The 26794-nt window shown below is 36.0% G+C and overlaps 1 protein-coding gene across 5 annotated transcripts; it reads right to left on the bottom strand.

Annotated features, from left to right (window-relative positions):
- Nucleotides 1-1354: 1354 nt before the first annotated feature.
- Nucleotides 1355-25148, bottom strand: LOC149562610 (nuclear transcription factor Y subunit A-5-like). Of its 5 annotated transcripts, none has more exons than XM_089826089.1 (6): nucleotides 25003-25148; nucleotides 23966-24308; nucleotides 7502-7620; nucleotides 7287-7355; nucleotides 2548-2712; nucleotides 1355-2221 (listed from the first exon to the last, which is right to left on the bottom strand). In XM_089826089.1, exons 2-6 carry the CDS (start codon nucleotides 24249-24251, stop codon nucleotides 1829-1831), a joined length of 1032 nt encoding a protein of 343 aa, XP_089682215.1. In that variant the 5' UTR covers nucleotides 24252-24308; nucleotides 25003-25148; the 3' UTR covers nucleotides 1355-1828. The 5 variants fall into 5 exon arrangements, with proteins under 5 accessions (XP_089682215.1, XP_089682217.1, XP_089682214.1 ...); XM_089826091.1 differs by having other exon boundaries at nucleotides 2548-2682; nucleotides 25003-25127; XM_089826088.1 differs by having other exon boundaries at nucleotides 24888-25004.
- Nucleotides 25149-26794: the final 1646 nt, after the last annotated feature.

The following is a 26794-nucleotide window of genomic DNA, read 5'->3' as shown; positions in this document are numbered from 1 at the left end:
AGACTATAACCATATATCAGCATTTTAATGTGTTTCGTACAGCAGGTTAAACAAATTTGTCAAAGAGTTAGAGACTAAGAAAAGACACTGCAAATCCAGGAATATAGTGTTCAAGCAAAAAGAAATGCTCCACTTAGTCAAGCGGTTTTCAGCACATTAATTTTAACGTATTCTATTGATACCATTTAACAGCATTGACATATTGATGAAGCTCATTTGAGGACATACAGTAATTTCAACAGTACAGATTGTCACAATCCATATAGAAGATATGGACAAATTCGAACATGAATACATGATCTACATAAAAAGCTATTCACAAACACTACTTAGTCTGTACCATATATTCCATTGATCTTTATAGTGTACCATACATGTAGGGTTTCTAGATTCATGTTATTGATACCTAGGATTTAATGGCTGTCTGCAATTAAAACGGTGCATCTTTGCTCAAATTAGAAGTAAAGAATTGAAGACATGTCCACCAACATGTCATCCCTTATTTTTGTTTGAAATAGATTCACCGCCTAGACAGCAACTCCATCAGGGGACTGGAATAGTTGAGGAGAGTTGAAACAAGTTTACCATAAAAAGGTCAACATAACTACTGCATTAAATTTAATGAAATGAAAGATAACATGAAGTTCAAATTAACTATGCAGTTATAACAAATTCATGAAATGAAAGATGACAGTTCAAATTAATTATGCAGAACTAACCAACAGAGAGTTGGAAAGGTTGAAACAAGTTTCTGGAGAAAGATGACATTCAAATCACCATGACTAAAACTCACCATGTATAAAGAGCGTCATCTAATGGTTTAAGCATATTCTAATAAAAACAAAATATTTTGCAATAAATATCATTCACCAAATTTCCAAACCCAGAACAGTGTAGTGTATAACCACCCACATCAATAACAACCTCGTTTCTACATCTATTCCTAAATGAAACATAGAATTTATATACTTACATCAGAAGAAATCGTAACACTGTCTACGGTGTCTTCAACATAAACCCAGATTGATTTTCCTTGAATCACAATCACAAGAATTGTGACGAGCACTGAAGATAACTAATAATGTTTCTGCAAGAATTTTGAATGACGCAGACATGAACTATTGCCAAAATAATATTCACATTTAAGATATGTGGAGTATGTATCTAAACTGTGTTAGTGAATCTGAGGGTTTTTATGTCAAAGAAATCATAATAGGCCATATGGATAGAAGAGATGTGGAAAATATGAAGGAAAACACAATCATCCAAGAAGGACAAAAAAGCAAACATGTGCCTAATAAGCTAGATTAATTACACAGCTACTATCACTTCAGTTAGTTTCATGTCTATAACATTGTTTATAGAAGTAACATCAGATTTAATACTTCAGAATCCAAGTTTCATGTTTAGAACATTGTTTATAGAAGTAAAATCAGGTTTAATACTTCAGAATCCAGATGATAGGTATACTGCAGTTCTTAGAGGTTAAGTTTTTACAAACCCTTGCTAAAATCACTAAATTACATCACAATTTTATCTTTTAATTAAAAACCATGAAAGAACCAACTAAACTGTTGTAGTTGACATGTGACAGTTTAAAATATGGTTCCTTGCTCCAGTAGGACCTGGTGATTAATTCCATAGTAACTAAGGATAAACAGCCAAGAATGAATTGCCGTAGAAAGCATCGGATGCAACCCTGAAGCACTATTAGACACTATTAGAATGTCTTAATGCAACTAGTTCTTCCATCCAGCTTTCTAACAAGACTCCCAAATGCAGAGAAAGCATGTGAGAGACTGCACAGAGATTCTTTTATCTCTAGGTTTTAACGGATCACAACAGCCTTCTGCTGGGATCCATTTGATGTAAGAGCCCCACCATCCTGATTTGCACTGTCACGACTTCCACTCATAAGAGATTGGAAAGCAGATGCATGTAAGTGTTGGTCTTGGTGGTGGTTTACATATAATCCGTGTTTGTGAGTATAAATGTAGCTTTTTCCATCTGAGCTACCTTGCACATCTTGTGCAATTTCAGTTTCATTCTGAAAGGGTTCACGTCCTGAAAAACTTCCAGTATCTGCTACAACTCCCTCTCTGACCTTCCCATTGCCAGTTCTTTCTTTTGATTCCTCTTGCTTTTTTGTGTTGAGAAAACGGCCTCCACATCCCCTTGCTCTTCTCATTGCATGAAGATGACGAGATTCATGCAAATATGGCTGCAAACAACATAGAATGAGAGAATTCCAGATATTTCAATAAGGAAGGATTCTAATCGTCAATCTATGTCCCGATTCTTCTACCTATGTTCGCATAGACTTCACATGCACCAAAGCGTTTAAGAGAACAGATATGACTAAAGGAATGCATTACAAATCAAATCAAAATTAGTTGGTCATAGTAACTTGAAAAGCATTCACACTGCATATACATGGAAAAGAAATGTTTTGTGCCAAAAAAGACCATGATTATGAGTGATTTTGTTTCCTTTGTAACTTTTATCTGCAAAAACAACCAGATTTAGCAGTAAAGATAACTTCTCTACCTTTCTCGCTTTCAGAACTTTATTTTCTGACTCTGCCTTGGCACGTGATTGTCTGCGTCGTAGGATTCCATAATATTGTTTTGCATTGACATACACGGGCTCTTCCTCTGTTTCAAGTTGCAGGGGCATACGAGCCTGTTGCACTCCAACCATGTGAGGGTGGATCTATTACAAAATATCCAAAATATCAGTTACATGGGAAAATGCTTTATGGATCCTAATCTCTGGGGAAAGAGCAATTTACCAAGATTATTGTTTAGAAACAAGCTGTCAAATATTGAAATGTGCAATTTATGAATTATGATCATGATTTTCAAAGGCAATCATCATAAATTCATTATAATTGTCAACTTACTATTGTATCTAGATTTTGCATGATAATATGATTTTGTACTCAATTTGTATTTCAAAGGATAAAATTTTGTAGAAAACACTTTTGCACCCATCTATAGACTAATTGGATATGTTGTCTTTGAATTTTGCAAAAATTGCATGTATAAACTATAAAGAAATTTACGGAATAATTTTATTGCCAAGTTTTTTGCAAAGCTTTTGTTGAGTTGCAAATTTTGGGTTTGCTGAGCCCAAGTTTGCCAACTGCACTATTAACAAATTACTGCTCTCATCCAAGCCACAAGCATAAATAATTATTTCCACTTGTGAAAAACTGCCCTTAGTAAATTGTAAAGTGTGCATATCTGCATGTCCTTAGTTTTTACTCAAGAATAAATCTAAGCTTGGATTTAGGTTTGGTTTAAAGCACAAGGAGCTTCTCCTTCAACTTTTAAAAGAGGTACGTCCTCATATAAAGTTCGATTTTGTGTTACCTTGCAAAAGAGAAACTAAAACTATAACAAATATAGAGGGATATTTGGGAGAGTCAGATCATATAGTAATTAGTCTATTAAAAAAATTTCCTTTGAGAAAATACTTGAGTAGAAGACTATGGTATGAAGTATGTAACCAGAAACTATTTTAATATTAGAAATTACTTAATGTGTGAACCATTCACATTATTAGAGAATATAAATCACAATAGAAAAAGGATACAATCATGGCATTGTTTTCACATCATTAGTAAAGATAATGTGTACAGATATTTTGTCCAAACAAATTGACAACAAGACTTGAAAACAATAGGAGTGAGCTCCTAGAGGCTACCTCTATCATTAGCAGAAAAAGGAAACCTACACAAGGAAGATTCAAGAGTGTTTATATGGGCAACCAACTAAACATTCCAGATGTAACCGACTAATTTTAACCATAAATTAGATTGTTACATGTTGTACGTAAATCACATGAAACTCCTATCAATCATAAACATTATCATTTAATGATGTCAAACACTACGAATCTTATTTTATGTATTTACTGTTACTGGACAGATTTTCTGTAGTAGTTGTTTACTTTTACTACCTACTATCATATTGTGTCATACACAACTATACAGCCACATTGGAGGTCAACAATAGATTAACTTAGTATTATGTCCTGAAGTTATTTAAATTTCATTTCTTACTATAATATTGTGTTGTACATAATGATAATATTAAACAGTGGCATAGGCGAGAGCCTACAACACAAAGGTAAATTCTGAGCCTCTTATCTGGGAGGTCTTGGGTTCAAATCCACTCAAGTTTAATAAATAATAATAATAATAAATTACAACACATAATAATGATTAATCTTGGCTTTGGCCTCTTACCGATCAAAAATAAAATAAAATAATTTAACAGTGCCATTGGTCAACAAGAATAAGTCCATATGCATTTTTTGATTTGTTTTATGCAGTTTAGCTTCATTCAGCCATGATCAACATGCTTTGAATTGAGAACAATATTAAGGGCCAAGCAAGAAATATTAAACTAGTTTTGAAATGTTAATTTGTAAGCTAGCAAAGTTTAATTTGAAAATTTTGACCTTTCCCTGTGATCCATATCTCTGTGCAAACAATTACTAGTTCAAATTGTAACTATCAGAAGGCAAGAATAGGCAATCCTCCATTTCAAATCACAAGTAAACAGACATAGAGGTATGGATGAGATGTGACATCGAACCCTATTTGAATAATTCCATTACTTTGAGGACGCTTAAGAATGCTTTATGTTTGCCTAAACATGGATTAGCAAGAAAAGTGTCTTTTCTTGGGCAACTTGTGGAACAAAAATCAAACTTCTCACTCTCCGAAAGACTTAAACTGAAGATAGAGGTTCAGTTTCATTAATAGATCAACGCAACAAGAACTTTGCAAATATATATGGCATTTGCCTTGACAGTTCGAACTTAGGACTCGGGACCACACTAGAGGGATTTGAAATGAACTAATGGTAGGTCCTACAAGTGTGATACTAAGGGATTCTATAACAATACTAGGCATCACATCCCCACAACGTTTTGCCAAAATAAACACTAGGAATGAGGAAAGACAGCATTGAGATGCAAGGGTATAAGGTGCTCCACGAGGAGATCCAAGACAGAGAGAATATGTAAAAGAAAAAATATTTGACCTGGGGCACATTTACTGTCAAAAGGATAAATTGACGAGTTGGATTTTCTGGAGAAGTCAAAATGCCAAGAACTTGAAGACTTGGCTTTAGTTGATTTTAGTACCACCCTTGTTAGCTGCCTTTCCTGGAGCAGAGCTTTTCTAGTTAATACATGGATAACAGAGTGTTGTGAGAAATTATGGCACACAATAAGATAGCATTGTTATAAAATCCCTTAGTGTGACACTAAGGGATTTTATAACAATACTAGTCATCACATCCCCACAATGTTCTGCCTAAATAAACACCAAGCAAGAGGGAAAACAGCATTAAAGATTCAAGGGTGTAAGGTGCTCCAAGAGGAGATGCAAGCCAGAGAAAGAATATGTAAAAGAAGAATATTTGACCTGGCGCACATTTAGTGTCAAAAGTATAAATTGATGAGTTGGATTTTATGGAGAAGTCAAAATGCCAAGAACTTGAAGACTTGGCTTTAGTTGATTTTAGTTCCACCCTTGTTAGCTGCCTTTCCTGGTGCAGAGCTTTTCTAGTTATTACATGGATAACAGAATGTTGTGAGAAATTACGGCACACAATAAGATAGTATTGTTATAAAATTCCTTAGTGTAACACTTATTGTGTGACACTAAGGGATTTTATAACTATACTAGGCATCACATCCCCACAACATTCTGCCTAAATAAACACTAGGCAAGAGGAAAGACAGCAATGAGATTCAAGGGTATAAGGTGCTCCAAGAGGAGATGCAAGCCAGAGAAAGAATATGTAAAAGAAGAATATTTGACCTGGGGCACATTTAGTGTCAAAACGATAAATTGACAAGTTTGATTTTCTGGAGAAGTCAAAATGCCAAGAACTTGAAGACTTGGCTTTAGTTTATTTTAGTACCACCCTTGTTAGCTGCCTTTCCTGGAACAGAGATTTCCTAGTTAATACATGTATAACAGAGTGCTGTGAGAAATTATGGCACACAATAAGATAGGAGGCAATCACCTTACTCTCGAAAAGGTGGCAGATGGCTTTCCAAATGTAGAATCCTTGTCTAAAATTGTCTGAAGAGTAACAGTGAACCACTAGCCTCATAGGGATTGATCCTTTGGGCACTAAACATTTTCTCTCCTAGGTTGAGTGTTTAAGAAACCCAGCTCCTGAAGTCGGTAGATGGTCTAAAAAATCTTACTAGGACAACTGCCTCTATCTTGATATCAAAAGAAAGAGCATAATGAATTGTTGTTTCAGGCTATTGATTGTGCCACCCATCTATTATATGTGTAAGAATATGACAAATGATGACTGTCTACACTATTTAATAATAGATAGATAGATGAATCCATCTGTGTATGTGTGGCTCAAGTCTCAACTAATGAAAAAACACATTTATGCTTTTGATAATGTAAGCGCACGCACACACACAGACTCTTCAGACATTTAAATTTAAACACTATATTGAGAAACGGCACTTAATCAAGAAAAGAGAACTTCCTTTTTTTACAAAGGGATCTGACTTTGTAAATCATAAACCAAATGAATTTGTTCATAGAGAATGTATACAGTTTCTGATGTACACCAACATCTCTTAGCTTTCCTAGACATGGTTAGTGTTGACCTTGTGTTTGTAATTTGTTTGATCATAAAACATAAGTTGCATTCAAAAAAAATTGCAGAATTATAATCGGGAAGTTTAACAACATGAAAAATAGTACCATTGTTGAAGCTCCATTGGTCAGAATACCCTCTTGATATACCAAGAAAGAGCATGATGCATTGTTGTTTTGGGCCATTCATTGTGCCACCCATCTATTTTATATGTAAGATGATGAATGACGACTGTCTATATTATTTAATAATGGATAGACTGATAAATGAATGCATCCATGTATGTGTGACTCAAGTCTCAGCTAATGAAAAAACACATTTATACTTTTGATAATGTAAGCACACGCACACACATAGACTCTTCAGGCATTCGACCAATATAATGAAAAAGGGCACTTGACCAAGCAAAGAGAAGTTCTTTTTTTCCGAAGGGATCTGACTTTGCACACCATAAACCAAATGAATTTGTTCATAGAGAATGTATACAGTTTCTGCTGTAGACCAACATCTGAAGATTAGTTTTCCTAAACATGGTCTGTATTGACCCTTGTAATTTGTTTGATCATAAAACACTAGTTGCATTCAAAAAAATGCAGAATTAATAATCGGAAAGTTTCACATCATGAAAAATAGTACCATTGTTGAAGCTCCATAGGTCAGAATACCCCCAATATAAGGATCTGCGTAGGGGTATGAAGCACGAGCCTGTTAAATGATAGAATAGCATTGTTATTAAGTAAATTAAATATGTTTCCAACAGTAACCACCGGGTTCAATATTGAGTATCTAACACATTTTTCTATGAAAATGCACTATAAGTAAAAACTCCAAATCCACAAACATGCACTTACAATTGAATGACCAAGCTCCAATTGACGATGTGGAAAAATGTATTCTGATGGAATAGAAGAAATGACTTTTTCTGCCAAATGCTGATTTTGTGTGCCACCTCCATTAGTCTGAACATAACCTGAAACCATGTGTATAACAGCATAGGAAAACAAATTACAGTAAATTTAACAAGCCAAAACAATGCTTCATCCCATTGAAATTTATACTGTGATATGCAAGGCCATTTGTCAGCCAAGAAGATTAATTAAAATCTGACTGAATTCAGTGAATTTAGAATGTTAAAACTCCTATGGCACAAAAGAAATTTAACACTAGACACATTTGAATTCTGTGTTTCTATTCAAAGAATGTCAAGGAAGTACGGTCTCCACAAACATATTTATTTTTGGAAAAATAAATGCATGGAGGTTGGAAAAATTGATGGTACACACATTTCAATCTGTATGCTTGTAGTGATTATTGAATGGTGACGTTTTTCTGGTGATTATAACTAACATTGTATGTTAATTTCAAACATAACTAATGTAGCAGTATTGCATCATTAAATATATGTGTACAAAGTGTAGTCTAGCATTATTGGCCCCTTAAAGGACTAAACCAGATACCAACTTCAAAATTTTGAAAATAGCACAAAGAGGTTTAGTCATTTAGGTCAATGGAGTGTTCAAGATGTACAGTAATACAAAAAATATAATCAATGTCAACCAATTAGTGATGATTAACCTCAATGTGCATAGTGCGAGCATGAAAAAATATGTCCACTAATGTTTAATGCAACTTCCTAATGGACTTCCTAATTGTCACTAAAAAATGAAGATAAGGTAATATGCGGAAGTTGTAAATCACTAAAAACTTGGTGCAACCATACTACTTTCAAAATTGGCAGTAAAGGCTACCTTATAATTTTCTTAACTGGAAATATAATGCCAAAGTATGTAGAAACCTACCCTGCCACAGAGCAACCAAGTCCAAAAAGAAGATATAGCCAGGAGTTGATCTCTAAATAATCTTTGACATATCACAACAGACAGTCTGTAGCTTGCCAATGAACAACTTTCGGTTGGGAACCTAGAGAGATAACTAACAGCAAGGCAAAGATCCTAACGTTGTTATGAAATATGCTAAGCTACCCACTGACTGTCTAAGAAATGACTCCATGATCAGTAACAAGTCATAATAGCCTAACAACTCCAGCTCAGCTTCCATATGCAGAGGAAGGATTACAATCAACCATACAAAACCATTCCAAAACATTTTTAACATACTTTACATAAGCCATGAATATGAAATGGTCATGCTGCAATAATTTTATACCCAAAACCATTTACAAGGCCTAGGTCGAACATGTTAAAAACAAAACATTGCTAATACTTCATCATCATGTGCTACTATGCAATGGCCCCACTAACTGTGATAGCAAGACCATCAACATGGGCAAAAAGAATCACAATATTACATCATCTAGAGATTTGGATTAAATCTTTGTTACATGAACATCCCAATTTTTGGCCCAATTTTAAATGTTTCTTTATAGCCGTTGAGGCTTCATGCGAAGTTTAGTGGTTGGTTAAATTAGTTATTCGTTATGATTTCATGGGAAAATGGAATATTGGTCAACCGTTATGATGATATATGGATGGCTAATATGATCATATGCTATGATAATTTCGACTTCGTAAATGATGAGAAATATGTTGTTACCATGATAAATTTTCACTTGCAAGAATGTGGCGAAAGGGGGGGGGGGGAAGCATTGCCAAAGAAGGAATTGGGCAGCGGGGCACCAACTATTATTGGGCAAATAGGTATGAATCCTAAACCACCATGGCAAAGGGTAAACGGCTAGGCAAGCAAGAGTACACATTGGAAGATCATGAGCTAACCGGGTCAATATGTATATATCATTCAAACAATAAAAGAAAAACACAAGCATTAATCAAACTAAGAACAAATTTGTTATCTTTATAAATTGGGATATTCTTGGAGCTTCTTGTTGTGTCAGGCATGTCTTTTATAGATGACACTATGATACCTATATATACTTGTACACATACAAACATATATGTATATATGTGTAACTCAATTAAGACGTACAAGAACATATACACTTGCTTTAAATTTGATGTATACACGATACATATGTTTAGAAATTACACATGTATATGTGTATTTGTATGTGCATATATGAGTGTCAGTAGGTACAATGATGTCCTTATATTTAAACATTAGGAGGATGAAATTATTATTATTATTCTGACCTTGGCTTTGGAATTAATATTATTTCATGAGCTGCCATATTTCTTATTTCTTCATCAGGCTCTTATGTCTTCGGTGGCCATTTCTAAAATTATAATATTGCCACATGTGCCCAATGGCTCTTTGTTTTTGTAACTCATGTTTGCCACCTTCTCTTCCTTCTTGCTCGTAACCGAGCATGCACAAGAGAAGCAAGTTTTATATGTGCAAAGGCTCTTATTGATTTCATACGCACTCCATAACTGAGAGACGCCACCGTCACCACTGTTCTGGTTCACATCATTTTATATGTGCAAAGGCTCTTATTGAATTCATACGCACTCCATAACTGAGAGACGCCACCGTCACCACTGTTCTGGTTCACATCATTTTATATGTGCAAAGGCTCTTATTGAATTCATACGCACTCCATAACTGAGAGATTACCATCACCATTGTTCTGGTTTACATCACAGCAGTCATCATTGTTCTGATTTTATAATATCATTCAGGATTTTCACATTACCGCAGCCACACAGTGCTCTGGCTTTTCCTGTCATCCCAGCCATCTATTGTTTGTATACCATATGATTACAGCTCCAAATTATATTGGCTTTTATACCATCGCAGTTCCTTACCGTTTTGAATTGCATTCTATCGCAGCCACATAATATTCTGCAATTTGTTCCATACCATACTACAGTTACATACCTCTCTGCAAGATCATATCGGAGGTTCTTTTGCATATTGTTTTCTGCAACCAATTGTGCCAAGCATAACCACTTACCTCAGCACAATTACATTTCTAGGTCATGCGTTCTCCCCATGTCTCTGTTCTCTTTAGTTATTATATGAGGCTGGAAGCTTTAGCCTTAAAGTTAGATGAATGGAAGTATAGTTGAAGCCTAGCTCTGAATGATCTGTTATTCCCTTATGCCAGATCTTGCAATATGTACAAGAGTTGGATAATCAGTTGCAACCAGTAATAACTTTCTTTCCTGATTTTTGTTTTGATTTGAAAAAGAGCTCCAATTGGTGCAAGTTTATGCACGAGTATCTTCCATATGCCTCTGAGATAAGAGACAACACTCATGAATATATCGCAAACAATTATAAAGCATCCTGAATCTTTAATAGTAATGCTAGCCTTAAGCCCATGCTTGGAAAAAAGTATATGGCAGTGATTATACAATGTTTGGCAGCCACCCGAAGAATTCATCAAGGATGACCAGCAAGGTCGAGATGAAGGGTGTGGGCTGATAATCGAGAAAAAAAAAAAAAAAACAGGTTATGCCCTCATGATAAAAAGAAATAAGTCAATAACTAATAAACAAGATATGAGTATACCCAATCTAATAACTGTGTCAGCTCATGGTAGTCCAATGTATAGATCTTGTTTGTCAAGTTGAGTATATGGTGCCCACACAAATCCTTGGCGAAGGTAGGTTAGTGGCATGCTTGTTGTTGTGATCACTAGAGATCAGGGTTGCTAGCAATTGGCAGATAGGTTGATGGAAGGTATCCATAGCCTAGTTCGCTATCTAGCTGAGACTCTAACACCAGGATGCTCAGTGGCAAGACAGTGGTGTCTTATGGTAGGGAGGGCCTTTCTTAGTTGAGATTGTGTGAGGATACTTAAGGGTCCACGGTTGGGAGGTTAAGCCCTTGGCAATGCTTCTCCTCTCCACCAAATGCCAAGACTTGCATAAAACAATGATATGATCTGCATTTAATCATCTTTTATTAATGGGTATTTTACTTTTCGAATTTGCAATTTTAGTCAAAGATATGTTTTGATGGTTAATATCGTCAAATCAGTTATTTTCCTTTCAATTGTTTAGGATTCAGTTATTCTCTAAGTAACCCAGGGACACGTCCCCGACCTAAAAGGTCAAGTTTTGGAAACGGGGATGTCTCTGGGATGGGATGACGGGTATGAGATCCCCCCCCCCATCCCCATTTTCCCAAAATCGCTAAGAGACGTCCCAAAAACATGGGGACTGCTGGCAGAAAAAAGGGATGTACGGTCATCCCTCGTTTGTTCTCAAGACAACCATCCATTCCCTTTATTTTGGATGCCAAAAAAAAAAACAACAAGATCCATAAAATTAATGATGCATACTTGGTCGTCCAGTGGGTCCCACCTCTCCAATAGCCCTAAAAGGTCAAAAACGACCACAAAATGCTAGTTTTGACATTTGTTTTGTTTTGCATGTGAAGTTAAAGTTTATAGCAATGGGTTGGGGTTTTCAGTTTGCAACAAGAGATGGTAATTTTTTTTGCTACCAAGAGCTTCAGTTGGGGTTCAAGCTTCCTCAATTATGCACCGAGTATGCAAGTTTTTTTGCATCTATGTTTCCTTTTTTAAATAGATTTGCAGCTTGAAAGAGTCTGGTTTTTTTTTTAGTTTTTCCATTGTTTCAGCTCATATTTTCAATGCTTATTAAAATCTCAAAAAAAAGCACAATGAGCAGTAATAGCAGTACTTAGTAGTAGTGGTGGTGATGAGGAGGGATATGTGGTTGGAGTTGATATCGCTAGTAGTAGGACAAGGAAAGAAGCTGACCCTAAAACTGATTTACTTATATGCCCTTCCACCATAATGAACAAATATGCAAAGGGTCCTTTCAATACGAAAAACCCTCTTCTCCAATATGTCACACCTAGGCAACAAAGTAAAAAGAATGCAGGAGGAATTAGGGTGTGAGATTTCCATGTTTGTCATGATGATTTAGGGGCAGCTATACAAGGGTGAGGTCACTTTTTAGGTGTTGCATGTCATGGAGTCAAAGCTTGTCTTGACTTAAAAGACATATTGACCATGAATCCCTCATTTGTACCCCATAGTGAGCATAAACTACAAACCACCATCCTAGATAATGAGTACTCTAAGGTTGCTTTGTTGTTTGAGGGTATGAAACATACTTGGGCTAGGACGGTCTTCTCTATTGTGATGGATGGGTAGACCGATGTTAGACATCGGCCACTCATCAATATCATTGTCACATCCCCTACTAGCTCTTACTTTTTGAAAGCCATAGATTGCTCAGGAAAGAAGAAGGATACAAAGTTCCAATTCACCATTTTGAGGGATGCCATAGAGGAGGATGGGTCGGCTAATGTAGTACATGTGATGACAGATTATGCATGTGTGTGCAAATCAGACCATTTGATGGTAGAGGGTGCTTATAAGCACATTTTTTCGACCCCTTGTTGTGTTCATGCATTAAACAATGCATTGAAGGACATAGGGAAAATTCAATGGGTGAAATATAAGATGTTAGATGCTAGAGAAGTGCAAATGTTTATATGAAACCATCACACTTCACTTGCTCTATTCAAGTACTTCTCTAAGGAGGAGTTCCTCAAACCAGCTGAAACAAGGTATGTATTTAATTATAGTTTAATTTTCTTTAAGTTTATTTTAATTTATAATAGTTAGAAACTTACATGTGATGTGTTTAATGTTTAACTTTATCTAATTTATAATTGTCTCTATAGGTATTGCACATACTTCATCTTGATGGAGAAGATGATTGAGGTGCATGAGGGCCCTCCAATTGATGTTGGTGAATCCGGAGTGGGGACAATGGTCCAATTATAAGTCCTTTGAAGGAAAAGTGGTGAAGCGAAGGATCCTTGATGACAACTGGTGGTCCTCAATAATGTAAGTTGCTGATTTTTAAATTAAATGTCAGTCTTTTGCTTGCTGATTTTCATACTAACTTAAAATTTATAATTCTGATTTTAATTTTTGCTTGCATCTTGCAGATATATTGTTGTCATAGCGCCCATTGTAGATGTCATTAGATATGTTAATACTAATGCTCCTAGTCTTGGAGAGATATATGAGACTTTTGACAACATGTTGGGGAAGATGAAGAAAACCATTACAGTGAAGGATCCTACATTGATGTTTTATGGAGAGCATATAAGGCCTATTGTGATGCAGAGGTCAAACATAATGAATACCCCACTTCATATGGCAGTCTTTTCTCTAAATCCCAAATGGTATGCAGATCTGGGTGGAAGGGGCCTCCCATGTGATGATCCTAAAGTAGTTTTCAGCTCAAGAGGCATCTACTCTTCATGCATAGTTCCTTGACTTCACCAACCATCGTGGCCCAAAATTGAGTAAGCTACAAACAAGGTTTGATAGAACGGTTTTCACACACAGAGATCCTATTTGATGGAGGACCTGGCATGCAAGAGATACACTAGAACTGAAAGTACGTGTCACTCGCCTTCTTCCACAAGTTGCTAGTTCCTCAAATGCAGAGAGGAATTGGTCCACACATTCATTTATCCGCTCCATTAAGAGGAATAGACTTCCCTCTGGACGAGTGGAGAAGCTAGTGGCAGTGCATCATGCACTTTGACTTCCGGATCATCAAACTCTAGAGTATAGTCAAACTCCATCTTTGCGGTGGGATGTTGAGCCTAAGGATGTGGCCTAAATAGATGAGGATGAGACAACACCCGGATTGGTTGGGGTTCCATTGGATGAGACTATGCTTCTTGTGGAGGGTGATAGTGAGGATGAGGACTCTGATTTTGATGGCATGGTGTCAAAAGCAGAATAGGAGCAACAATTTGCTTCATTTTTCTTAATTTCTACATTTTATTTTTTATGTTGAACATGAACATGATGATGAAACTTTATGAAAGCCCTCTAGACTTGGGCATATTTAGATTTTTGTATTTCAATGATATTGTTCGCTGCTAAACTTAAACTTTGTTCACATATTGACAATTGAGCACTGAATCAGTTATTATCTCCTAAAAGGCATTCAAATGGTGTGTGCTAAGGTTCTATAATGTTTAAATGACATGCTTTGTGCTTAGTTTCATACAAATGACATGTATATTTGCAAATTCAGTGTATATTTTAAAATTTCCTTGTATATATAGTCATCCCCGTTAAGTTTTGAACATTGAGATGTTTGTGTCTCTCATGTCAAAATGTTGTTATTGTTTGCCAAAGCAAGGTATGCAAGTGGACAATAATACGATCAACTGGTCTATCTACAAACCAACTTCACAATACCTAGGGCAACCATTCCATCCTACTTGATGTCAATAGGAATACACTTCTTCCCACAAAAGTTCACACCAATGTTTGTGGTGTGTTGTAAAGACACAAACTTCATTGCAAATGGGGATTGCCTCTTTTTAAACTTATTGGCTTAGTACTAGCTCCGTTTGGTCCCTTGGTCTCCCTTGCAGTTAGGAAGGCTTGTGGTATCTTATCAAGTCCAGGTGGAAGTTGGACCACTTTGTCAGGGAGTACAAAGTTGAAACGTTATGATTGTACTAGTTAGAAATTAAGGGTGAAACTATGGCATTTCACTAAGTGTAAAATTTGTCAAAATATTGTGAAATTATTATCAAACTTTCAAGGCGATGCCAAGGATTGAGGATCAAGGTCCTGAATATGACACTCAAAAAATGCTCGATGGAAATGAAAATACAAGTCAAGGAGCTATGTGAAATCTAAATCCTTGGTTGAAAATTGCAATGAATTCAACTAAGTTTGAATGAAAGGAAGGTGGAAATCTAACCAGCGTGAGTGTCATTTCCAACGTCCTCCCAGAACCCACCAAGAAATATAAGAAAAATTGCAAGTTTGATATTGAAAAATGGATGATCTTTGGATTGGAGATGGAATTTCTTCTTTACATCTTGAATTTCAAAGAAGTGAAAAGGAAAAACCTCACATAAATACAGAAATTTTGAACAAAGAAATGAAAACTTGAAATGAAAATACAAAATCTAAATCGATTTCAAAGTGGAAAAGAAAAGGTTGTCAAGCTTATATACAAAGAAGCATAAGGCATTAATTACCTCAAACAACGTATTATAGGCATTCCTAATTGTGACACCAAACCATGTCCAAATAATAAAGAAGGAAATGAGAGATCCAAGCACTCCTTACATTGTGGGATGAGAGAAAAATAAAGAGGACAAAGTCACAAGCATCATTAAAATAGCCATCAGTCTTGACATGCAAGCAAAAATGAATGAAAATAAGCAAGCATTGCAAGCTCTACTCATTGTCCACACATACAGTGCATATCCATACTATCTAACTCAAGTAGAGTGTAAACACAAGGGTTTTTTGTACTTGGAGCACAATATTTGTTGCAAAGAACAAGGTGGGTTGAGGTGCACCAAGAATTAGCTAAGGCGTGTGCAAGCTTCTAGATTTACAACCACCTTCCCTTCAATGTGACAAAGTGCTCATACAAAAAGAATTTGGTAACAACACTGACAAGTGTAAAGAAAGGGTATAAAGCTTTCCTCTCCAAGAGAATTAAGAGGGAAGTTGCTCCAAGATATTATTAATGATGCAAAGTTGATTTTGGAAAATAGGAAAAACAAAAGAGGAAGTGGTGCGAGTTTGGATACATTTGCAACGGGTGGATGGATGGGAAGAAACACGCCTTAATCAATATTTTGGCATCTCATTTGTTGAAACAATTTTATTGAAGTCAATTGATACCCCTCACAAAAAATAGAGAAACTTTGTGAATAATGTTGAAATGAGTTGTCTAAAATGTGGGCATAGAGAATGTGGTGTAAATTGTCATTAGAAATGTAATGGTATACATAGTGGTTGGGAGATTTCTTCAGCAAAGGCAGATCATTGATTGTTTCAGGAGAAGCATGTCACTTATTAGGACCCTCGTACAATGCATCACCTTGAGCTTCTTAAGGACATAGTAAAAATTGATTAGACTAAAGTGGTCGTAAAAGATTCAAGGAAAATCACAAAAATTATTTATAGTCACTCTTGGGTTCGCAGCTTGACAAAGAGATGACACTAAGGGGGAAGGGCTTGTGTGAGTAGGTGTCACAAAGCCTGCAACTAACTTCCTAATGTTGCAAAGAATTACTACTTTATTAACATAGTTGAAAAGATGTTTGTGGATCAAGAATGGCTAAACCTACAATATTCAACAAAGCTTAGTGGAGAGAAGGTTGAATAAGAGGTTTTCATAATGTCTTTTCCAAGAGAGCTGTAGAGATTTAAACAGAAGCCTCAAACTTAAGTTAAAATTTCAAAATGAATCTTTCATTTTTCCATTTTAAAAATACAAGTTCTTTGTAACTTTAATTGGTTTCTACTTGTTGAGGTGTGTAAGACCTTGGTGAGAGTTTTACGCTTGGTGGCGGGAACCAAAACCCAATAGGGTACCATCTATGAAGCAATGATGGGAATAAAAAGGCCATCCAAAGCTATTTTAAAAGGAGATAAAATCATAACTGATCTCATTTGAGAAATCACTAACCAAAAGTGAAACAATCAAATCCCCCAACTTCATCCAGCAAGGTACTACTATTTTTCATACTCTAATAGTTTCACCCATTCTTGCATTGAAATTTAAGAGGATGACACCTAGTGTTGGGGTGAGGAACCTCTTTAGTTTAGAGAGACAAAATTGAGCAAGAATGGTGAAAGCTCTTTTCTTCAAAACTAGTTATTTCAATGAGATTGAAACATCAAAAAGAACAAAATTAGAGTCTTTACTTGTATGTTGAAAGTTACGAATTACAAACATTAATGTAATATTGCTTGCTTACAAACTTTTGAACATCTTATATATAGTTCATGCTAGGAAGACAATACTTGGAGATTAATTAATTGGCTATATGGCCCACATAATTCTTACTCAAATCAGATCTCCTTGATTGATTTATTGTTATTTTTTTCAATGCCTTTCCTTGCTTTGATTGCCACTATGTTTATTAGATCACCCATTGCTGCATGATACTTGAAACTCACACTATGTTCTCTGATGCTTTCTTGCTATTCTATTATTCTCTAACTCTGGCTTCAACCTCTTTATTTATAATGTTTGCTTCAATGCTTGGAATGAATTCTCCTTCACACCTTATTGGTGGAAAGGTTCGCCACCTTTAAATAAGAATTGAGTCCCCACTTTTTATCATTGCATTTGAGAATAATATATCATTCTCCAAAGTGATCCATCCTTTTTATCTTCTCTAATGAAGCCTTCTCCCTTTTATATCCTCCAATGCGAGGGATGTTGGTCCCAACCGGTACTAGGAGGGGTAAATTAGTACCATCCACAAAACTGGTTGTTCCTATAACCGTTTTAACTAATCTTAATGTGACCCACTTTACAGCTAAAACCAAGATAAAAGCAAGTAAGCTCACACACAAAGGCATTCACCAAAATGGCACAAGTTATTTTTGTACCTAGAAACCCTTGGTCAGAGGGTGAAAACCATGGTGGGGATAATGTACCCACCAGCCCTTATAATGCATGGAAAGGGTTGCCTTGTTAAGAGCTACAAGTGCTTCTTCTGGAAGCGCATCCTATTAGGAATGCCTACAACCTGTCAAGGTTATGAAAGCCTATAAAAGCTACCTTGTTAGAGGATTTACAAATCTCCTTTTGAGAGACACTTTTTTAGAGGATTTTACAATAAGTTTCCTCGTGAAGCTTGCCCTATCAAGAACTTAAAGATAGATGCAATGAGAAGAAAGCATACTAAGTGTTTTGACCTTCAAATGTGGCACTGACTTGCCATGTAGATCTTTGCTTCATATTGTCGAAGATGCATTGATCTCCTTTCTTGCTTGGTGAGTTCTTTGTTCTCACTTCTCCCTTGGTTGTTTGAAATAGCTTGTCGTTGTTCCTTCTCCCTTTGCAACTGCGACTCCTGCTTGCTTTCTTCTTTTCTGAGTTCTTCGTTCTCAATTCTCTCCTTCTCTTATTGCAGTGACAACAACCTTCAACAACAACATACACGTATGACTAATTTAGTTGTATACACCCTTCTTCGTTGTTAGGGCATAGTTACCCATAACTAGATTATCCCACTCATTCTTGAATTCAAAATTTGAATTACATGCCTACTTCCTTCACTAGAGACCCGTGAACCCTAAGCCTATGGTCTATACTGGTAGCTCTGCTAATCATACTATGAACCAATGGTGGTCATTTGTCCTTGCCTACTTCTACCGTTTTGCTTTTACCTTCTATCAAATCATTGGTGACTCATGTTGATGACTCAAATCAATAGTTGTCCATTTCTGACTCCCTATGCAAAAGTGGATGTGCCAGAGAGTATACTGGTACATCTCATGATTAGATATTGTCGACTTCCTTCTATTCCTTCTTCCTTTGATCCGTTATCACACATTTTGCCAATCAAATACTTTTGGCCATCAATGACAACACCTCATTCTTCTTTTATCCTTTGTGCCAAAGATACTTAGAGGATCAACAAGGGAGTCACCACTCTTTATAATGGTCACAATCAACACCATTAGAAAGGGTCACAACCCCTCATCATTGTTACCCCTTTAAAAGAGTCGTTTCCTTATCTTCTTCCCACTCTTTTCTTCTTTGATTGATGCTTCCAAAATTCCTTTTCTCCATCTTTCTTCATTCCTTCAAATATCCCCCCCAAAAGAGTTCTATTATCTCCCTTTTACATCTTATTTTTGACAAAGTCACAACTTTCCATTCAATGCTTTATGCCCATTGATTAAACTTAGTTGAATTTTATTTTTGTTCTTTTGTTTTTTGATTATTTATTAATAAAGCCAATTTCAAAAAGGGTGCATTACAAAGACTAGGTTGAAAATATTGTGAATCTATAAAAGTTTGCCCTTCAAATTTTGGCTCAACCTAGTCACACTCTAGCTATGAGCACAACTGGAGTATGTCTGATGTCATCCATACAAAAAAAACACTAAAAGTTGACTAATTGATGCCTAAATGACCTAGTCTTTTGTACAATACAACCTTTTGCCTCGCACCAAAATTGTGGCTGAAAATCAAAGGAGCTTATTGATTGATTTCTATGATGAGTGGACCCTACAAAATACGGAGGCCTCCTTGTTTATAAAGGACAATGATCGCTGATTTTAAAAGGCAAGGTATAAAGGATGTAGCTACAACAAAAATAGAAGATATTGCATTACGTGTCATTAACATCACAACCTTCTCGTCTAGCAAGGAGCCCAAACCTGATGCAGGAGCATCTTGGTTTTACTTAGTGACTATTTTGGAGTTCATGGGAGGAGGCTCTAAGAGTTTAGGGTTAGGTTTTAGGGTCTGGAAATTTGGTGCCTGTTGCAGGTCACATAATTAATTTTCTGTAATGAGTTAGAGGTTGAAAATTTCAAGGATTGAAGAGGACCTAGATTTCTACCTACAGTTCGAAGCACGAGTTCTAATTCATCTAGAGCTAGGAGATATCGCTATTTTCCTAAGACATCAATTTTAGGGATTTAATTATTGTTGCTGGTCGACTTGTGGCATTTAATTTGTGTAACTGTATTTAATTTGTGTTCTAGGCCGACTTGTGGCTTAGATTGGTATAAGTAGGGGTTGTGAGGGAGTCTTTAGTCATTTTTCATTCAGATGGGGAGTGAATGGAGAGTAGCTAATGGGAAAGTTTTTCGGAGTCTGTAAGCAAAGCGCCAAATGTGAGGCAATTTACAGCAAGATTGTGATGAGATTGTGAATGTGTGGACAAAGCTTGAATGTGAGGCAGTCTATACTTGGATCTTGGATTGAGTTTGAGAAGAGCTAGTAGCTGCGGCTTAGAAAACAAGGAGACTGCTTGGTGGGCTTGCGAGCACAAGTTGAGATCTTCCTTGGGTGTTTCTACCAGAGTGAGGTTCTGGACTAGCTAGGGTTTGGATTGGATCCTGAGGGATCTTGCAAAACTTTTTACTTGCTTTGTATTTGGCCGTAACCGGGAAGGCCTTACAGCCCGGCACATTGCATGTAATCAGTTATATATATTTATGAATTAAGAATGGTAAGTTGGTATCAGATCTGGCATTATTTCTTCTTGTTATTGCGTTCCCGTTGCGTGGTTTTTTTTTTTTCCCATTGCATCAGATGGTATCAGAGCATAGTCGTTCCTGAGTGTGTAGACAAATCATCGAAGCTGAGGCAGTTTGCACCAGGACTTGGGTTGGAGAAGCAGATGTGAATTGATCTTGATCTGATGGTGGACTTTCTTTCTGAAGTCCTAGATCTCTTGGTTGTAAGGTGGCATATCATGGTTTTGACTTGCAATTGCAAAAAGCTTACAGATGGATTGATGGATGTGGAGTTGGTTTTTGCTGGTGTGGATTCACTAGTTATTGATGTGGATGAGGATTTGTTGATGATGCATTATGTTCAGTTTGTTCTTGGGAGTGAGCATGTTGTTTGGATGGTTGAGATTCTAGAGTTTGATGGAGTGATGCAGATGTGGATGATTTGCATATTGGTTTCTTGTCCCTGTTGGAGTGGAAGCCTTTGGTGAAGATGAAAATGGTGAGTGATCTTTCTCTGGGCATCAAAGTGTGGGACACACTTTCCTACTTACCTGGGGAGTCTGATGAAGGAGCATCTTGGTTTTACTCAGTGACTATTTTGGAGTTCATGGGAGGAGGCTCTAAGAGTTTAGGGTTAGGGTTTAGGGTCTGGAAATTTGGTGCCTGTTACAGGTCACATAATTAATTTTCTGTAATGAGTTAGAGGTTGAAAATTTCAAGGATTGAAGAGGGCCTAGATTTCTACCTACGGTTCGAAGCCAAGTTCTAATTCATCTGGAGCTAGGAGATATCGCTATTTTCCTAAGACATTGATTTTAGGGATTTAATTATTGTTGTTGGCCGACTTGTGGCATTTAATTTGTGTAACTGTATTTAATTTGTGTTCTAGGCCGACTTGTGGCTTAGATTGGTATAAGTAGGGGTTGTGAGGGAGTCTTTAGTATATATATATTTATGAATCAATTATATATATTTATGAATTAAGAATGGTAAGTTGGTATCAGATCTGGCATTATTTCTTCTTGTTATTGTGTTCCCGCTACATGGTTTTTTTTTTTTTCCCATTGCATCAAAACCAAATGCAAGGTCTACAACCAATCATTGAATTTGCACTAGAATAGGGGAAATGAAGCTACAATATCTTCTAACTTGTAACTTGCCTAGACATACAATTTATAATAATGAATTTCAACAATCACCATAATTTCATAATAGTTATCAACTAGCTATTGTATTTACATGATGATGTAATTTTGTACTCTATTTCTATTCAAAACTAATAGAAAGCACTTCCGCAACATTTTATAGGCTCATTAGATAGATTTTATAACTGACTTTTCAATAGAACTTGTGTTATATATGTAATTGTTGTCGAGTTTTGACGAGTCCAAAATTCTTTGTCCACTAAGCATAAGTTCTATCCATGTGTGTGAACTATGGATAATATATTGGGTGTAGTGACTTGGAGGCTGAGATTTTTTTTGAAAGAGTTTCACCAGGGTATATTTGTAATGTATCTCTGTTTTGTTGCTGTCTCATTCTCTCTCCTATTCTTGTTCATTACTAGGTGCCATTTAGATACATACTTTTCCAAAACTTGTGTAGTGCAAATACTTTGTACCTCTCTCCTTAGATGATTGAGTAGTAATTTCTTGCATATGACCTTTCAAGGTAAGATTGCAACTATGCATCCGTATACAATTGTGTTAAATTGGTCTTAATAAAAGGGCAAACAAGTCCACAGTAACTCTCTGTAGCAGCAAACCTAGTAAAAGCTCACATACAAGATATAGACCACTAAAATCAACTCAAGGCAAATGCAGATGTCCATCTAACCTGAACCAATTTTAAGGAATAATAAGGATATGTCAAGATATTCTCAACATGACTTACAAGGAGATTGCAAGCAAATATGTGATTTCTTTCTATTGCCAAACCTTAAATTTTATTGAACTCGGTTAATATAGCAATGTCAAGATCAGCGTAAATCCAAACAGGTCCATGGTGTCCCTACTTATGAGACAGATGCCTACCAACCTACATTGGAGGTGGATAATATTATGCAAGCCTATATTTCCACCAAACTAAGACAGGCCCCAGCAGAACGTCAAGGACAAGTCAGGGCATATCTCCAAGTTAGCCATACAATAAATGTGATAACAAAGCTGATCAACATAATCTTGACAGTGAGATTATGATGATATATAAAGTTAATGATAGCACTGCGAGGTCGAAACCCAACTGATCCAGTGAACCTGAGGTAGCAACCAAGATGCCCACTGCTCTATATCAATGGTGGTAAATGCTAAACTTTGAGCATCCCTCTCAGCCCAGAATACAAACAAGGAATTACAATATGAGACTATTAACAATTCTATCTTCTCCTTATGTTCTCTTGCATCATCATGATGGATCACAAAATGTGATTCAAAATGTTGACAAAAAAAATTATTACACAATCAATTTCAGAAACTATTATTACTTTCACATAGACTGTTGAAATTCAATAGCTTTGAATTCTATCTTTTCTTCTTGGTAGTTAATAGTAATACCAAACTAAAATTACCAAAAGTAACAGAATTACATAAAGTTAACCAAATCCCAACAGATTAACATTTAATATTATCATGGCAAAAAATCAAGATTACAAATATAAGGTGTACTACTTAACATATATATATAAGAAACATCATGTTTGTGCCGATGCTGGAGATCCGTGCTGATTATATTTCTAATCCTCCACTATCAGAACCGTAATTCATATATCACTTAAGGCCATAAAATTGAGTGAAGAGAATGCAATAAAGGTCTCCCTGAAACGCTCATTTAACAAAGCTTTGTGAGCCTAGAAAGCTTAAGATAAACTTACAGCCAGAGAATCTACAGAAAGTGGCCGGCAAAAAGATTCACGCCAGTAGCCTGATATTCCAACAACAGCTTCAGACTTTCAGTGGCTCCTGTTGATTTCTAAAGTCACAAGGCCAGTACCTAGCTACTTACAACAATGTATGATACAGAGGCTCGGGACACGATCTGTTTGCACCAGCAATATGCCAAGTTTTCTACAAGTTGCCACAAGTGTATACAAGAACGAATAAAACTAGTATGAAGTAACAAGATTAGGCACTGACTGCTCTACAAATTGATATCTCTCTTTCTTAAGATTTAAGGAAAAAATTATGTCCGGTTACATCGTAAATAGTTGTTATCACTCCATGGGCCTATTGTCATGCACCATAACTACTACATGAACTGCAAAATGATTGGACTCCAACTTTCTGGTGTGATTGTTGACCTAATTGCAATGATCAAATGCAGTCAACAAGGATGTGACTTCTAAACTCAGATTCAAACAGGCCCATGCAACACCCATATCACTATTTCAGTAACACACAAAGTTGAAAAAACAAATTACCAGAATGAGTTGCCATAGCATGCACTCGTTTACTTCCCAATTGTACCCCTTCTCCTTCAGGATTACTCTGGTTCATTCCTTGCATTGGTGACGAAAGTGGCAGCTGGAGCCCAACATGCTTCACAACATCAGAAACTCCCCCACCAGAGTGGTCCATCTTCGCCAAGGTCACTTCGTTTTGGAAGGCATGGGATCTATGTCCGCCCCACCAAACAACTCCAGGGGATGAAGACTGCCCACTAGCATGTGTCCCCTGACCTCCATAATCCGCATGCAAAGTCATCATCACTACTTTACAAACTCCCCTCCCAGGTCCCGTTCTACGTCACAGTGTCATCAAGACCTACAAAAATTCCGACTTGCATCCATCAAACCTCAAGAAAAAACAAAACAAAACAGGGAGAAAGAAAGAACGAAAATTCAAAACACGAAAAAACGAGATCACGGACTAAAAATCATAACAAATACATCACATGATCAATAAATTAAGGCCTTCAGCAACTTCAATCTTCAAAACGAACGAACAAACAAACAAACATTAAAACAATTCCTCTGAACCTAATACCCCAACACAACCATCAAAACGTCTCGATTTCGAAACCGGCACATGAGAGATTTCATCTCCCTGCCGTCCTACTTTCCACTGCTGCACACTAATAAGGGTAAAGCAAAGGCAAAGCATCCTAAGTCCAATCTACAGAGCAAAGCCAAAGACACAGAATCAGCCATAATACCTGCAGTCCTAAAATAGCATCACATTAAACATGTCTTCCCTCACAAGCTGCGCATGCATGGAAACACAAACAAGCCCAAGACCTCTGAAGCCTATAAATCAAGCAAAACTTCAAACGCCAAAAAGATAATGAAAACGGGGAATTAATTAAGGTAAACAAAATAGAACAAAATTCGAACAGAACAGTACAGCAAAACAGCACGAACAAAGTGGTCCTCAAGCCCCCAAATTTAAATTATTTAATCCAGCCAAAAGATCGAACAAAAAGACTTAAAATAATCTCTTCCAGACTGTCCAGAAATACCTGTTCCAGTCAAAACCGTGAAGATTTTTCCCCCGGCCTCGAGCAACTCCCTCAAAATGGCGCCGTCGAAGCAGAAATTTAGAGTAAAACTGTAGCATCAATCTCATCCGAACGGACGGCGAAGTGAAAAACATCTGACGGAACTCGTTTAACTCCGCCCTCGATTTTATTTTTTACCCTGCTCTGACGTCAACATCGCAGTTACAGTGCTTGCTTTTCTCGCTGCAGACGTTGACAAGATGGAACGTGCGGAGTGACTGGATGAAATGGGAAAGTTAGCGTAAAAAATTGAGATGAAAGAAATAAGTGAGATAAAATTATTTAAAAATAGTATAATTAATAATTAATAATTAAAATTAAAATATATATTGTCGTGTTCGATGGAGGTGACGAGTAATGACGAAGATGGGCTGACACTGAATAACAAGTACGGTTTTTGTTTGTTTTGGCAGGCCACGTGTCGGTCAACTTTAGGTCATGTGATACCCCACACATTTTGGGGGAACATATTATTATTTTTCTTTGACAGTGTACAATCATTTTGAAAAGATGTTTTGTGTACCTAACTTTCCTAGTACACTCTCTCTGCCTCCTAGGTCTTATTCCCCACGCCTAGGGGTTTTCTATCTGAAAGTGAAGTATATAGAAAAATATTTGACTTAGCAATCAGTTTAGTTAACGTAGCTTACTGTAAAAAGGGTAGACTTGACTAGATTGGTAACTTGTGGGAAGGATGGCTTGTGTTCTCTCATCTAGGTAATCATATTTTTACTATGATTGTGGGGTTTGAAAATTTTGAGCATTGATCTCATTGATCTCATTTTATGTAGATTTAGATATGGGATTATAATTGTGAGAAATGTTTTGATTATTTATTTTTTAAATTGTGATGATAGATTATGGATTATGATTTGAATGTTGATTTGAAATGTTTTATATATTAAAAAAAAATTTAAGCACAAAATTATGAATTTCAATTTGTAGATTTAATTTCATTATTATAGTTCTATATATAACTTCCTAGTTTAAAATGGTAGAGTTCATAAAGAAGGGTAATACAGGAAGTTTTTAGATGATTATATCTAGTAATTTGTATTACGTCATCTTTTTATATTTGTAATATTAGATATATTATTGTGAAGTTTGAATTTTTTGAGAAAACATTTTTACTTTGTTATTGTCACCATTGATATTACATATTCAATTGTGGTTTGAATTGAGAAAACATTTTTACTTTGTTATTGTCGCCATTGATATTACATATTCAATTGTGGTTTGAATTTCATAATTATAACTTTGTATATGTTATGTAATATTATATTTGTATTATGGGTCTAAGAATCATATGTGAGGAGCTTCTTTACTCCTTACTAAAAAGGAAAAGAAATAGAAAGACATACAACCAAAACTAAAAGAAAGTAAGCACATAAAAATGAGGTGGAGACATGTATGACATATTTTTCTTTGCCTTCATCTAAAGTTTCTTGATGTTAAAAATTAACAAAGATAGATTACCCTAAAAAGGTAAGGTAACAAAAAATTGATAACTTAATTAGCTTGGATGATTTGAAGTGTAACTTGTGTTATGTCATCTAATCATGACCATCCTTAGACATATGAGTGTAATGTTTCAAAATTTTGAGATATGACATCATCTTTACTTTGCTTGTTTTGACTTTTGTAGTTAAAGTTTTAAATATGGTTTGTCATTTGAGTTTCCATAACGATGTATAAGAAAAGTTTGCATTGATTTTAAAGTCAATATTTTTTATAGTATAGATTAAATACAAAA

Source organism: Cupressus sempervirens, chromosome 4 (genome assembly GCF_028749045.1).
Source record: "Cupressus sempervirens isolate cs-2001-9-10 chromosome 4, ASM2874904v1, whole genome shotgun sequence".
Lineage (NCBI taxonomy): Eukaryota > Viridiplantae > Streptophyta > Pinopsida > Cupressales > Cupressaceae > Cupressus > Cupressus sempervirens.
The sequence above is the reverse complement of the archived record's forward strand: the minus strand, read 5'-3'. Positions and strand labels throughout refer to the sequence as shown.